The sequence below is a fragment of the Erinaceus europaeus genome, chromosome 1 (assembly GCF_950295315.1).
Source record: "Erinaceus europaeus chromosome 1, mEriEur2.1, whole genome shotgun sequence".
Classification (NCBI taxonomy): Eukaryota; Metazoa; Chordata; class Mammalia; order Eulipotyphla; family Erinaceidae; genus Erinaceus; species Erinaceus europaeus.
Window position 1 is genome coordinate 143,190,335 of NC_080162.1, and position 14,568 is coordinate 143,204,902.

At 46.6% G+C, this 14,568-nt stretch overlaps 1 protein-coding gene across 1 annotated transcript; it reads right to left on the reverse strand.

The window, feature by feature from the left end:
- Positions 1–3,220: 3,220 nt before the first annotated feature.
- RBP2 (retinol binding protein 2) lies at positions 3,221–13,878 on the reverse strand. The gene is made up of 4 exons (XM_007518849.2): positions 13,436–13,878; positions 9,398–9,576; positions 4,935–5,036; positions 3,221–3,458 (listed from the first exon to the last, which is right to left on the reverse strand). Exons 1-4 carry the CDS (start codon positions 13,506–13,508, stop codon positions 3,408–3,410), a joined length of 405 nt encoding a protein of 134 aa, XP_007518911.1. The 5' UTR covers positions 13,509–13,878; the 3' UTR covers positions 3,221–3,407.
- Positions 13,879–14,568: the final 690 nt, after the last annotated feature.

Consider the following 14,568-nt stretch of genomic DNA (forward strand, 5'->3'; position numbering starts at 1 on the left):
GACTATACTCATTTTTTCCTGAGCCTGACCTCTGATATGCAGGTAGGCCCAAGTTATTGTCTGGGGAGATGATGTCATGGCTGGAAAAAGGGTTAGAAAGCTGAATCAGGGAAGAGAGTAGCTCCCAAATATGGGATAGGCATACAAATATTTGTTGACTGTAGACCCCATCAATTTTATCTCATCTGGGGCCCATATTCAGCTTAGGAGCCTATGTAACCTCTGCATCCCTATAGGTCTGAGCTCACATGTGGTCATGAGTAGGAACATTCCAAGCTGCCCTAATTTCAGGACCCATCTTCCTCAGGTGATAAGTATATTATCCAGCCTCTCTTCGGAGGATGGAACATTCTCTACTGTTGTTGATCCACATTGAGAGCAAGGTTCTATGGGGGCCCACAAAGGGGTCCATTATGTTGTTCCTGATGGAGATGACCAGTGACAATGGAGAGAAGGATCTATTCGAGGTCTAGGCCTATCATGTCTGTGTGGGAATCCCAGGACTCCCTGACTAGGGCCCCAGCTGATGGGGTGGCCTGATAGTGACTAGAGAGTCATCATTAAGTCTCTTGCTCTTATTCAGCTTTTACAGTTCTTACTTTGATAAGGTTAGCTTTGGAGTGACTGAGGAAAATGTAATAGGAAGTAGGTGAGGAGGGTATTTAGGTCTAAGTAGAAACTATTTTATTAGGGATTTTATGGTGTACTTTTAGGTCTTTCTACTTGCTTGCTTCATTTATTGACTCACCGCAGACTATTATGCACTTTTGCTTTCATATATATATATATATATATATATATATATATATATATATATATATATATTTAAATATTTATGTATTTATTCCCTTTTGTTGCCCTTATTGTTTTATTGTTGTAGTTATTATTGTTGTCATTGTTGTTGGATAGGGCAGAGAGAAATGAAGAAAGGAGGGGAATACAGAGAGGGGGAGAGAAAGATAGACACCTGCAGACCTGCTTCACTACTTGTGAAGCAAATCCCCTGCAGGTGAGGAGTCGGGGGCTCGAACTAGGATCCTTACGCTGGTCCTTATGCTTTGCGCCATGTACGCTTAACCTGCTGTGCTATCGCCCGACTCCCCTCAGGTATATATTTTGTCCTAATTTATGGATACATGTGTACATATGCCCTGTCTCATGAGACCTGGTCTATATGTAGGTTTTGGGGCTTTGTTAGGAAGTGAACCAGCTGAAATGGAATTAGGGAATCCTTTGAGAAAGGAAAGGTCTCACCCAAGTAATGAGGCTGAAGGGTTGACATTCCATGCCTGATGTCTCTGGACACATTCTGAAGTGAAGCATGCTGAGGTGATACGTGTTGCATTGATTAGGTTGGAACCAGCAGATGCAATATCATTTGGTATGAATTAAAAGAAGCATGCAGGAAAGTGAGCCGAGAGGTTCCAGGACTGGGGGAAATACGGGCTTTATACAGGAAGCGGGAGGTTCCTGTTGCCTTAGGGTTTAAGAAGGCAATAGATAATTATTGCTGTAATCAAATTATTTGGCAATTGGGTTAACTTTGCAAATCCCATTGTTAGGATTTGCTATATCATACACAATATCACCATAATTTATGATGGACCAAAATTCTTTTGGGGATGCAGAAAGTAGGAGGTCTGGCTTCTGTAATTGCTTCTCTGCTGGACATGAGAAGTAACACACAAATATATCTTAAGATAGACTTGTGAAGTCAAGGGAGAGAGTATGATGGTTATGCTGTAGGCTTTCATGCCTGGATATTCCAAGTTCAACCCCAGTTAAAACTTAAAAAGTGAATTAAATATCACCCACCAAGTTGAAGATATTACTATGATTCCATCCTGACTTCCCTGGACAGAAGACCTCACCAATGTGTCCTAGAACCTCACCTCTCCTGAGCCCTACCCCAATAGAGAAAGATAAAAACATGCTGGGGGTATGCGTTGACCTGTCAATGCCCATGTCCAGTGGAAAAGCAATTACAGAAGCCAGACCTTACAGTTTCTGCACCACAAAAAGGTTTTGGCCCATACTCTCAGAGGGATAAATAATAGAAGAAGTAAATCAGAGGGCTCTAAACCCCAATTCCACCTGGACCTGAAACATTTGTCACCAGGAACCTTATTTTTACACCATTAGTGAAAGGTAAATGAATCTGGAAACCACCAGAGGAAAGCAGGCACCGTTTCTCTTATCTGAGAGAGAGGAGGAAACAAGGAAAGACACTTGGAAGTAGTAATAGGTGTAGTGGTGACTTAGAAAGTGAAGCCAGAATCATTGAAAAAAATGGGAAAATATATAGATAATATAGATACATAGATATAGATATAGAATCAGCCTGTATTTGTGACCTTGGGAGAACTGCAGTTTCCAGTGGAGGGATAGGACACAGAACTCTTGTGGTGGGAGTTGTATGGAATTATATCCCTATTAGTTCTCAATTTTGTAAATCAATATTAAATCACTAATAAAAATATATTAATGACAGTAGAGGAGGACCTAGGTAGGGGGTTAGACTGTTATGTGGAAAGCTGAGAAATGTAACATATATACCAACTATTGTATTTTACTGTCGACTTTAAACCAATAATCCCTCCAGCAAAGGAAAAAAATTTAAATGATACATTGAAAATGAAGTTAAAAAACAAATGGGCTAATGAAAGAAACAGACAAATGGGGAAACAAGTACACTATCCAAAGGAATGAATCTCAAATATGAAAATTTTCAAGATTAACTAGCAGTTGTTCTCAGGTCATAATATGTTCTTGGGGTGGGGGCAGTTGCAGGCAGTGGTGCACCTGGTTAAGCACATACATTACAGTGTGCAAGGACCCAGGTTCAAGCCCTTGGTCCCCACCTACAGGGGTGGAGCTTCACAAGTGGTGAAGTAGAGCTGCAGGTGTCTCTCTATCTCTCTCCTTCTCTATCTCTCCCTTCCCTCTCAATTTCTGTCTCTACCCAATAATAAATAAATAGAAATAAAAAAGAGAATGTTCTTATATAAGACAAATTCACATCAACCAAACTAAACAAGCCAACCAAAAATAAACAACCACCCAGCAAACCAATCTGCAAGCATTCTTCTCTCTAGTTAGTGAGTAACCCTGGTAGTTCTGGAAATAAATGAAGGTGAGGTAGAAATAAAAGGTCTTTAACTTGGAGAGTGCTTTTTGCATTTTTACTTTTATTATTATTATTATTCAACTCTGTATTTCAAAGAAGGAAGGATGGGTCCTTCTCTCACACACTTATGCAGACACAGAACCATCCAGATGGCTCAATAGGCTGTCAGGAGTTGGAACTGGAGTTGGGGGGGGGGGATCCCCAGGACCACTCCTCAAAGGCAGGAGAGAAGTCTGTGAGGAGTGGTGAGCACAGACCTCAGGCAGCTTCCTTAAATCCATCACTTCTTTTTGAACACCTGTTTGCACACCTGGTCTTTGCATCTCAGCTCCTGCAAGGTCAGAAATTGGTGTGTGCTAAGGAAACTTACCAGCCTGCTGCCTAGCCCCTGAGCACCCACTGCCCACTCCCTGCCCAGCCCTTGCCCAGGCTCTGGTCCCCATGGTGCCTCTGCATGTGGGGTGAGGGTAAAACAAAGAGGATGCTCAGTTATCCTGGGCAAAGCTGATGGCTCAGCCCTCATTGCATGGAATGTTCTGCAGGTGATCGTGATTTGATATTGACACTTGAATTTGGATGGCTAGAAAAATGAAAACGATGCAAAAAGGCTACCCTTTCAGGCAAGAGTTCTCTAGCTCTTTGGATCAAAGCAACATTGCTCAGTTCATGAAAGGCAGAAAAAGCCCTGAACAAAGGAAGGTTCCAGAATAGAATACTGTTTGGAAGGTGGGACTTGGGAAGATGCTCTAGTGTGCTTAACCCTGTGGACCCTCTAGTCTCTGGCTTAGAAAGCTGTCTGGTGGGAGTCGGGTGGTAGCACACATGGTGCAAAGCACAAGGACCGGCGTAAGGATCCCTGTTCAAGTCCCCAGCTCCCCACCTGCAGGGAAGTCGCTTCACAGGTGGTGAAGCAGGTCTGCAAATGTCTATCTTTCTTTCCCCCACTCTGTCTTCCCCTCCTCTCTCCATTTCTCTCTGTCCTATCTAACAATGACTACATCAATAACAACAACAACAATAATAACTACAACAATAATAAAAAACAAGGGAAAATAAATAAATATTAAAAAACTTTAAATAAATGAATGAATGAATGAATGAATGAATGAGCCATTTGCCAAATGAGCTACTGATCTCATCAATGAGTAGCTGAGTACATGGAGGAGTGGGGGGATTGCTTTTCACTCTCCAAATGCTGATGCACAGATGACTTTGAAGGAGCGGTAGTGGAATACTGAGGCTAGGTAGAGAGTGGTACTCAGCACACCGGCCCTTCTCGCAGTGCTCTGTTCTAATCCCACATCAGCCTCAGATACTCCGCATTCAGGTGGCCACATCTTGCCATGGGAGGCTGCTCCCTGTGGTCTCTATGCAGAACCCTCCCTGACCTCTGCCTGAAGTCACTGCACCCTCCACTGCACCCACTCTTCTCCCAGACTCAGAGACATTTTCCCATACTCCGCCATGGTGTCTTCTTTCTGTGCGTTCCGCTCCCCTCAGCTGGACTTGCACAAGGTCCTTGCAATTCTCCTTGGGTCCATGGTTCCTGATTCAACAATCTGGCTATTTATTTTATTTATGCACTACTCAGCTCTTATGGCTTATGGTGGCATGGGGGATTGAACCTGGGAGCATAACCATCATGCTGTCTTCCCAGGCCCTGAGCTGTCTTTTAACTGCAGCCCTTGACACAAATAACCATCTAGATGTCCCTCCACCAATCAGCCCACCTGGGTGGGAATGGGTCCCTGACTCCAGCTCCCCCCCCCCCACAAACTGGGCCAGAGTGAGCAGGGCTGGGACTCACCAGGTACAGCTTGCCATCCTCGATCCACTGCTTCCAGCCTCGATTCTCCTTCTCCCCCTTCTGCACACATGTCAAGACATCACCTTCCCAGGTGATCAGCGACTACAGGGACAGTTGCATGGGCAGGTGAAGGGTCTGAGTTAGACCAGAGTGAGGCAGCCTGGACCTAGCTGTGTTCCCTGTGGCCATTCCCTATGGCATCTGTTTCGCACCCAAGTTGGAGCAGCAGCCTAGCTAAGACACTGTCAGTCTCTCTTGCAGGCTTACCCTCCTTTCCATTCACAGCAGCTCATGCTGGCTGGCTCTGTTCTCAGTTAAGCAACTTTTCTCAGTCCCTTCTTTTTACCATATGCTAAGCTAGCCCTTCAGTTCAGAGTGTGTGTGGGGAGATTGGGTGGTGGTGGGAGCAGGGGGGACTGATGAATCTGATTATATTGCAATGAAGAATCTCTTGAGGGAAAAAAAGACCCTCTAGGTTAACAGAGAACTGACAAAAAAAAAATCAAAACACACACCTTACAAAAGGCCCAATTTCTTTATGTATAAAGGAATTCCCCGGAAATCACTGAGAAAAAGGTATCTCTTAATGGGGAATTCAACAAAAAAGACTTGAGCTAACAGCTTACAAAGGGGTAAAAAAAAAATACACCAACCCAGGTTGGGTGGTCATGTACCTGGTTGAACACACACATTACAGTGTACAAGGACCTGAGTTCAAGTTCCCAGTCCCGTGCTATGGAGGGAAGCTTCCTAAGTGGTAAAATACTGTTGCTTTCTCTTTCTCCCTCCAGATCCCCACTTCCCTCTTGATTTCTTTCCATTTATCCATAATAAATAAATTTAAAAAAACACTAACCCTTTCAGATGACATTTATTTATTTCCTTATGATAGAGACAAACAAAGCAGCGATGCTGAGAGTGTGAAAGAGACCCTAACTCCCAAGCTTCCATCAATAAACTGGAAGCTGGGTTTGAACCTGGATCATGCACATGACAAAGCAGGGCACTATCCAAGTGAGCTATTTCACCAACCCTCCTAGATGGCTTTTCAACTTAGAAAAGACACTCAACCTGGCTCATGGCAAGAGAAGTGCACATTCTAGCTGTAGGGTTTGCAAATAAGTTTCATCCTACGGCCAAGGTGACAAGTGTCTGCTAACCCACCGAGCCTGGGTGGGGCTGAGGGACAGCAGGTACCCCCACTTAGGATGGGATAGGTTGTAGCAACTAGCTGGGACCTTTTCACAGGGTGCCTTGACATGACCTTTCAAAACACAGCATTATATATACCCGTCTACATGGACATTCCCTCTCTGAGAATTCACCCTATAGGGACTCCCCCGTAAGTACTAACAAAGTCAGGGGAGCTACTAATGAAGCAGGGGGCTTCCCAGAAGGGGCAACCTTCTCCTGCTTCAATAACCAGGGCAGGGGGATTCAGGGGATCAGAGGACATGCTGGACCACCAGGCAGAGTTGGGCAGCAAGGCAGACAAGCCACAAGTGGGTGAGCCCCAAGAAGCTCAAATCCCAAATGAAATACTCCCCAATTCCTCCTCCTGCTCCCCCCTTTACCTGTCCCAGAGGACAGTCTGCAATTGGTGTCCACTGCCTGAGACTACCCCTCTGTCCCCACCCTGGCTCACTCCACTCCTGAGGTGATGGTGACACCCTACCTAGTAGTGGCTCTCTGTCCTGCCAGCTCTGACCCTCGTGCTAGCTGGTCTCTCCCATGTGTGCACACCATGCCCCACCTCTACAAACAGAGCTCAGCAGGCAGTAAGCCTCAGACAGTGGCTTACAAGAGACAGTGTCTCTTGCAAAGGTCAGCTGGGGAGAGAGTGGCCTGTGTTTTTTATTTGTTTGTTTGTTTGTCTGTTTGTTTTTTATTGTCACCAGAGTTAACACTGTAGCTCAATGCATACGTGATGAATCCATGGCTCCCAGCGGCCATCTTTTCCTTTTTTTTTTCTTTTTTTCTTTTTTACTTGATAAGACAAAACTTGAGAGGGGAGAGGGCATAGAGAGGGAGACAGGCACTTGCTTCAGTGCTCATGAAGCTTCTCCCTCCAGGTGCAGATAGGGGGTTCAAACCGAGGTCTTTATGCACATGTGCATATAATCAAGTGTACCATCCAGCCCCCTGACCTGTGGTTTTATTGTATTTTATTTTTTAACATTTAGATCTAGATTTTGGTATGCCTCTGTTGTCTACAGATCGCTAAACTGGATTGTTTTTCAAATCCATTTGGCCTTGACCTTGTTAGCACTGTGCTGCAGTTTGATCCCTCCTTGTATGACCCCCTCGGGATGCATTGGATCGACCTTCTCGTGGCGCATCCCGTGAGTACCCATTCATTGGGGAAACTGACGATCCTTCCTAGCCGACTGAATCCACATGGATCCCAGTCACTTTCAAAGCCAGCAACAAGCAGCTCCTGACAGCTTTCAACCTGACGCTGTAGACTGGCTACAGAAGAAGGGCAAACGCTAGAAGAAGAATGACCCCCTCAGCACATCTCAGCTTAGGTATTTATAACAGGTCTGTCCCTGAGGTCTGGGCAAGTATTCTGAAGTCCTTCTTGCTGTGTACCCCACCAGGAGGAGGGCTAAGAATCACCACAGTAGTGTATGACTGAAGTAAAAATAAAGCAACCAGGAGGTGATGCAGTGGATAAAATATTGGGCTCTCAAGCATGAGGTACTGAGTTCAATTCCCGACAATGCATGTACCAGAGTGATGTTCTGTTTCTCTCTCCTGCTCTTACATTCTCTCATTAATAAGAAGGTCCTCTTTATATTCAGTGAGAGAGAGAGAGAGAGAGAGAAAGGGAATCCTGCTTTGGCATGACTGTGACCCTAGTTTGAGGCTGTTCCTCAATACACTGAAGGATGCTTTGGTGCTGTGGTCTCTTGCACTCTTTCTCTGCTTCTTTGCCTCTGTCTCTCTATCTAAAGAAAAAAAACAACATCCTGGAGTGGTAAAGCCCCAGCAATGGCAGGCGCTACCATCATGCCAACCGGACTTCCCTGGGCAAATGACCCCACCAATGTGTCCTGGAGCCCCGCTTCCTCAGAGCCCTGTCCCACAAGGGAAAGAGAGAGACAGGCTGGGAGTATGGATCAGCCTGTCAACGCCCATGTTGAGCAATTACAGGAGCGCCAGACCTTGTGGGGAAGCAATTACAGAAGCCAGACCTTCCACCTTCTGCACCCCATAATGACCCTGGGTCCATACTCCCAGAGGGATAAAGAATAGGAAAGGTGTTAGGGGAGGGGATGGGATATGGAGTTCCAGTGGCAGGAATTGTGTGGAATTGTACCCCTCTTATCCTATGGTCTTGTCAGTGTTTCCATTTTATAAATAAACACTTGAAAAAAAGTCATCAGAGAGTCGGGCGGTAGCGCAGCAGGTTAAGTTCAGTAGGTTAAGCGCAGCAGGTTAAGCACAGGTGGTGCAAAGCGCAACAACCAGCTTGTTAAAGATCCTGGTTCAAGCCCCTGGCTCCCCACCTGCAGGGAAGTTGATTCTTTATCTCCCCCTCTCTGTCTTCCCCTCCTCTCTCCATTTCTCTCTGTCCTATCCAACAACAAATGGCATCAGTAACAACAACAATAATAACTACAACCATAAAAAAACAACAAGGGCAACAAAAGGGAATAAATAAATAAAATATAAAAAAATTAAAGAAAAAAGTCAACAATTACTTCAAAAAAAAAGTTAAAATTATAAAGGAATCCAATAATGGTGTTGAAGTCAGAATTGAAATAGTTAAGGAAATGTTTTGTCCAGTAAAAATTATTTTATTACTCAGAACTGGTATCACTGACAGTATTATATTTGAATAGCTCTTGCATTTCACAAACCTTTTCTATGTAGTTCAGTTATTTGCTTCCAAACGCAATGAAGTGGAATGATCCTCACCCTCACCCCCACTTCCCTCATTTCTGGACACAAAGAAGCCTAATCTAAGAAAGTCTGGATATATCTACAGGTATTTAAAGCTCACCTGGACACTGCTTTGTCATGTGCACCACCCAGAGTCAAACCCGGCCCCACCACATTGAAGGAAGTTTCTGTGCCGTGCTGGGGTGGGAGCCAGACTCAAACCCGTGTGGTGCACACGACAAAACAGCACACTGTCCAGGTGAGCTATTTCCCTGGCCCTGGCATCTCCACTGTTAACGTCTCTTGAGAAGAGAGACAGAGGAGCCACATGAGCAGTGCTTCCTCTCCGCAGTGCTTGGCTGACACTGAGCTGGGCTGCTCCCCTGACAGCTGTGCCGTCCAGTAGGCCCCCGGCCACCCTGACAGCATCCTCTTGCCCTTTTCTCTTTGCCTGCCAAGTGCCTGTCCTGTCAGAGCTGGGCCCCGGCTGCTGTGCTGACCTTCCCTTCATTTCTCCCTGGGATGAGAGTAGAGCTGTCACTGTTGGCCTGTGTGAGGGGACCGGTGCCGCCTACCTTGACGTGCCGGTTGTCGAGCCCCTTAGTGTACTCGTCGAACTCCACGCCCACCGTGAAGTCCAGGTCATAGTTGCGGAAGGTGCTGTTGGTCTTCGTCTTGAAGTTGTCACCATTTTGCTCGATGATCTTTGTCTGATTCAGGCGGACGGCGATCTTGCGTGTGGCAAAGTCAATATCTGTGGGAAGAGGCGGCACAGTTAGGATGCGGGTCAAGCTCACTCCTTCCTTTCTCTTTCTCTCCTTCCTTCCTTCCTCCCTTCTTTTTATTTTTTAAAAATATTTTATTTATTTATTTATTCCCTTTTGTTGCCCTTGTTGTTCCATTGTTGCAGTTATTATTGTTGTTATTATTGATGTCGTCATTGTTGGACAGGACAGAGAGAAATGGAGAGAGGAGGGGAAGACAGAGAAGGGGAGAGAAAGAGAGACACCTGCAGACCCGCTTCACCGCCTGTGAAGCAACTCCTCTGCAGGTGGGGAGCCGCAGGCTCGAACCGGGATCTTTATGCTGGTCCTTGGGCTTAGCGTCACATGCGTTTAACCCGCTGCGCTACTGCCCGACTCCCCCCTTCCATCCTTTTCTTTCTTTCTCACATTCTCTCTCTCTCTCTCTCTTTCTTTCACAGAGAAACAGGCCACACTCAAACTCCTTTTAGTGTGGTGGGGGCTGGGTCATGCGCACGGCAAAGCAGCGTGCTATCCAGGTGAGCTACCTCATCAGCCCTGGGCTTTGGTATTTTATAACAAGAAACGAAGTCCAAGCCCACCTACTTGCTAGCTCTGGGTTGTGCAGAAAATGTGATGCAAAAGACTTTCCTGCCTTGAGGGTTCAATCCCTTGCACCACATCACAGAACATGAAAGACAACAGCAATCATGATATAATGCTCTAGTCTCAGTCTCTCTTTCTCTCTCATATACAGCAATAGCAACAAAGAGTAGGAGAGGGAGGAGGAGGAGGAGGAGGAGGAGGGGCTGCTTTCCATTCATCCACTCAAAGAGAGAACTAGAGGGAGCTAAGTGGTGGCGCACCTGGTTACCACATGCCACCATATGCAAGGACTCAAATCAAGCCCCTGCTTTCCTCCTGCAGGGGGGACACTTCACAAGTGGTGGAACAGCGCTCTATCTCTGTATCTCTCCCTTCCCTCTCAATTTCTCTCTGTCTTATCAAATAAATAAATACATATTTTAAAAAAGAAAAGAACTCTGCTCCTAACTCACCGTGGAGGCCTCTCTAACTGAAAAGGGCTGCCACCTTTGGCCCTCAGGCAGGTGGACCTCAGCTGACAATGTTCACTGTGGCCCCAACTGGCCTGCCCTGAACTCAGCACCCCCCCCAACACTCCACTCCCCCCCCCAAATACAGTGTGCCCCTCCCCCAAATCTTCCAGACGCTTGCTCTATGTAAATGAAACTGAGCCCATCTGCTCTTCTGGACTGACAAATGGCCTGGCCCTTGGGTCACCCTTTAGTGTTTGCACAGACTACTTAATCATGTCAACTCTGCCCTGCTGGGGGGAGGGAGCCCAAAGGTCCCTCGGTGGAGTGGAGATATTTCTAATCTCAAGGAAACGGTGGGCTGTGGAATACAGATGCACCCACACACGCCCTTTGATGACACACACAGTTTCTCTTTGTGCAGCATCCAGGAAATGATTTTCCCGATAGTGATTTTAGCTCCACGGTGATTAAGTATATTTTATCTGCCTTTCTGGATAAAGGGAATATCAGAACCTGACTATCTTAAAGGGAAAGATCCAAAGGCTCGCTCTTCCTGAACAGTATATATGGCTTGTAGCTGCTGAGAGAGGGGAGAAACTATCACTGAAGTGACTTTATTAAAGCATGCTTCTGGTAACTGCATCTTGAATAATTCAGGCTTCTGTAAAGCTGAAATATGAGGATGCACTTGCTCTTAAAAGGCTTTGTAATGTGCTTGGGAGAAGGGGAGGGGGGGGAGTCACAGGCTAAAAGGGCAGGTGCTTTCTGGAGACGAAAAAGGCTCACTGGTGTCCCTCAAATGAAATCTGAGACACTTTCAAGGGATTTGGGGTGAACTTCAAACTGAGATACCTCTGCTCAGCTCAACAGCAAAGAGCAAGAATCGTCTTTGGGTTTCCATGCCATTTCCACCACCAGCTCATAGATCCAGCTTGGGCCTGCCCTGCTTCCTCCTCCTCTCACTCTCTCAAAACCTTTCTACATGGTTAAAGTGCCCCAGCGCTGGAGAGATAGCATACTGCCTCTGCAAAAGAACTTTTGTGCCTGATTTTCTTAGTTCCCAGGTTCAGTCTCCAGCACCACAATCAGACAGAGCTGAGCAGTACTCTGGTGTCAATAATAATAATAATAGCAATAATAATACTTCCTATCTGGGGCTGAGTACCCTGCTTTTCCCCATCACAGGTTCCTATCCTGACTCAGCACGAACATCCACTCTCTAGGGCAGGTCAGTGGCAAACCTGGTTGGGTACACACAGTACCATGTTTGAGCCCCTCCCCTCCAGCCCCCACTATAGTGGGGAAGATTCACAGATGGTATAGTAGTGCTATGGGTATTTGTCTTTCTCCCTCTTCTACCTCCTGTTCCACTTTCAATTTCTCTCTGCCCTATAAAATCAAATAAATGAATAAGAAAGAAAGAATGGAAGAAAGAAAGAAAGAAAGAAAGAAGAAACAACTCCCCCCCTCTCCTCAGATACTAGGTTATTAGTACCCATACTACCCAGAAGAGTGGATGGGTAGAACTCAGGAGTTACAGCAGACAGACATGGGGATCCTGTGTGAGTGACATTCTTCCACAGTCACAGGTGATTCCAGGCACGTTCCCTCATTCCACTGACTCCTAAATCCACCTACAGGAGCCTCTTCCATGGTCCCATGGTTGTCATGTACAGCCCAGGGGCCCCAGACACCAAGTTCTAAGAATGCAGGAGGGGAATGACAGTTGGGCCCTGCAACTCACCCTTTGACCACTGAAGGAGTTTGCTAATCTGGAAGACACACCCCAAGGCTGTTGGGTTGTGTTGCCCTACTGAGGCTACCTGGAAGCTGGGTCATGTGGGGAGGACTGTGGAGAGGGAGGCCAGGTAGGGAATGAATTCAGCCTTCTAGAGACCAATCTGCTTCCTTCCCAGAGTCCCTGCTTCCAGGTAGCACCCCCCTCTCTCCCTGCCATGAGTTATGCCCCTCAGAGAGCTGCTCCTGGGGACTGCAGTCTAGGAATGCAATGATTATAGGCAGGGACAGGAGCCCAGCTTAGTGACAGTCCCAGGCCTGGGATTCACACTCATTACTCTGTTTCTTCCAAATGGGGAGGGCTTCCTTCTCAAAGGAGGGGGAGTCCAGTCCATTGCTTTGTCCAAACTGGGGACACGCAGGGTATGTGTGTGTTGGGGGGGGGTCGTCTGTGTAGAGACTCATCCAGGCTGCCTTTCAGCTGGTGAATCAGAGGCATCTGCCCCTCAGCCCAGCCCATGAATATGTCTTCAGTCATGCTCCAGGCAGGGTTATCTCTGGAAGACTTCTTTTTTCTTTAGTTTTCAGACAGAGGATGAAAGAAAGAGAATGATGCAGAGAGTTAGAGGGAGACACAGAGAGAGGAGACACTACAGCACAGCAGAACACTCCCGGTTCCCTATGCAGGTTCTCCCACGTGCTGGCTGGTGTCTCAGACCCAGATCCTTGCACATGACAACACGTGAGCCACCTCCTTTCCCTCTGTGTCTTTTCCTCCATTAGGTGCTGCACTAAGGGCTTGCTAGACCTGGGCATTTATTCATGGTCATGGTAGACATTCATTGTTTATGATTACTGAGGACTTTCTAGACACAGATATTGTTGTTGTCATTTTTATTACTATTAAGACATTTACTGTGACAGCTGCTTTTCAGATGAGGAAACTAGAGGCCCTAAGGGTTTGTGTGCCTTGCCTGAGATCACACAGCTGGCCAGAGCAGGGTTGGGAACCCCAAAAGGGCAGTGTCCCTTCCCTCCCAAAGCCCCCTCCTCACCAGCCCAGCCCCCCGCTTACCCAGGGCTTTCATGTAGCCCTCAAAGTTGTCATTGCTCTCCATCTCCCAGGTCCCGTTTTGGTCCCTTGCCATGGTGCTGGCCTCTGGCTGCTTGTAGGTGTGTGGTGAAAGTCAGGGCGCAGGATGCAGGGAGAATGTGTTGGAATGAGCTGTTCTTATAGTCGAGAGGGCCAGGCATGCGGCTCTGAAGATAACAAGCTCAAAGGTCATAAGCACAGCCCAAAGGAACTTGGCTTTCCCTTGCAAAGTTCAGCAGGACGACAGGCAGCCCACGTTCAAAGCTTTGACGTGGCCAGGCCTTGTGTCCCAGTGATCTCCCCCAACACACAGCTCATTTTTGGCTAGCAGGGCACTCATATCACCCCTGACAACACCAGAACATCCCATCCAGTAGTGAGGAAAGCAAACAGCTCACACCTACCCCTCACACATCACAGGCTTCAACATGAAGCCAGGCTGGTGGGTCTCTAAGCAGTTTAAGAAGATGAGAACCAAGGATTGGGTAGTGGTTTACCCAGTAGAGTGCACATGCTACCATATCTCAGAACCCAGGTTCATGTGCCTAGTCCCCTCTTGTGTAGTGTTGGAGGGTGGAGGGAGATATTCATGAATAGTAGAGTAGTGCTGAAAGTGTCTCTCCTCTTTCTCTTTATCTCTTTATCTCTCTCACTCTGTGTGTGGTGTGTGTGTGTGTGTGTGTGTGTGTGTGTGTGTGTGTGTGTGTGTGTGTTTCTCTGTCATTCTCTATCTAGAGGAAAGAAAAAAAATGTCCACCAGAAATGATGGAGCCATGCAGGCACAAGCCATAGTTATAACCCTGGTAGGGAAAAAAAAAAAAAAAGAGGTGGAGGGTGGTTCAATCCCTGTGGAGAGCAGTCTAGAGAACTCTCAGAAGGCTAGAAGTGGACCTAAACTATGACCCTGCTATTCCTCTCCTTTGGATATAGCCATATAGCCTAAGGAACCAAACACTCCCATCCAAAAAGATTTCTGTATACTTACGTTAATAGCAGCACAATTTGTAATAGCCAAAACCTGGAAGCAACCCAGGTACCCAGCAACAAATGAGTAGCTGAAAAAGTTATGGTCTATATACACAATAGACTGTACCTACGGACATCTAATCTTTGAC

Coding starts and splice junctions, on each gene's coding strand:
- RBP2 (XM_007518849.2), bottom strand. CDS start 13,508: ATGGCAAGGGACCAAAACGGGACCTGGGAGATGGAGAGCAATGACAAC. Junction 5,037..9,397: donor TCGACAACCGGCACGTCAAG/GTAGGCGGCACC, acceptor CTGTCCCTGTAG/TCGCTGATCACCTGGGAAGG. Junction 3,459..4,934: donor AGGATGGCAAGCTGTACCTG/GTGAGTCCCAGC, acceptor CTGACCTTGCAG/GAGCTGAGATGCAAAGACCA.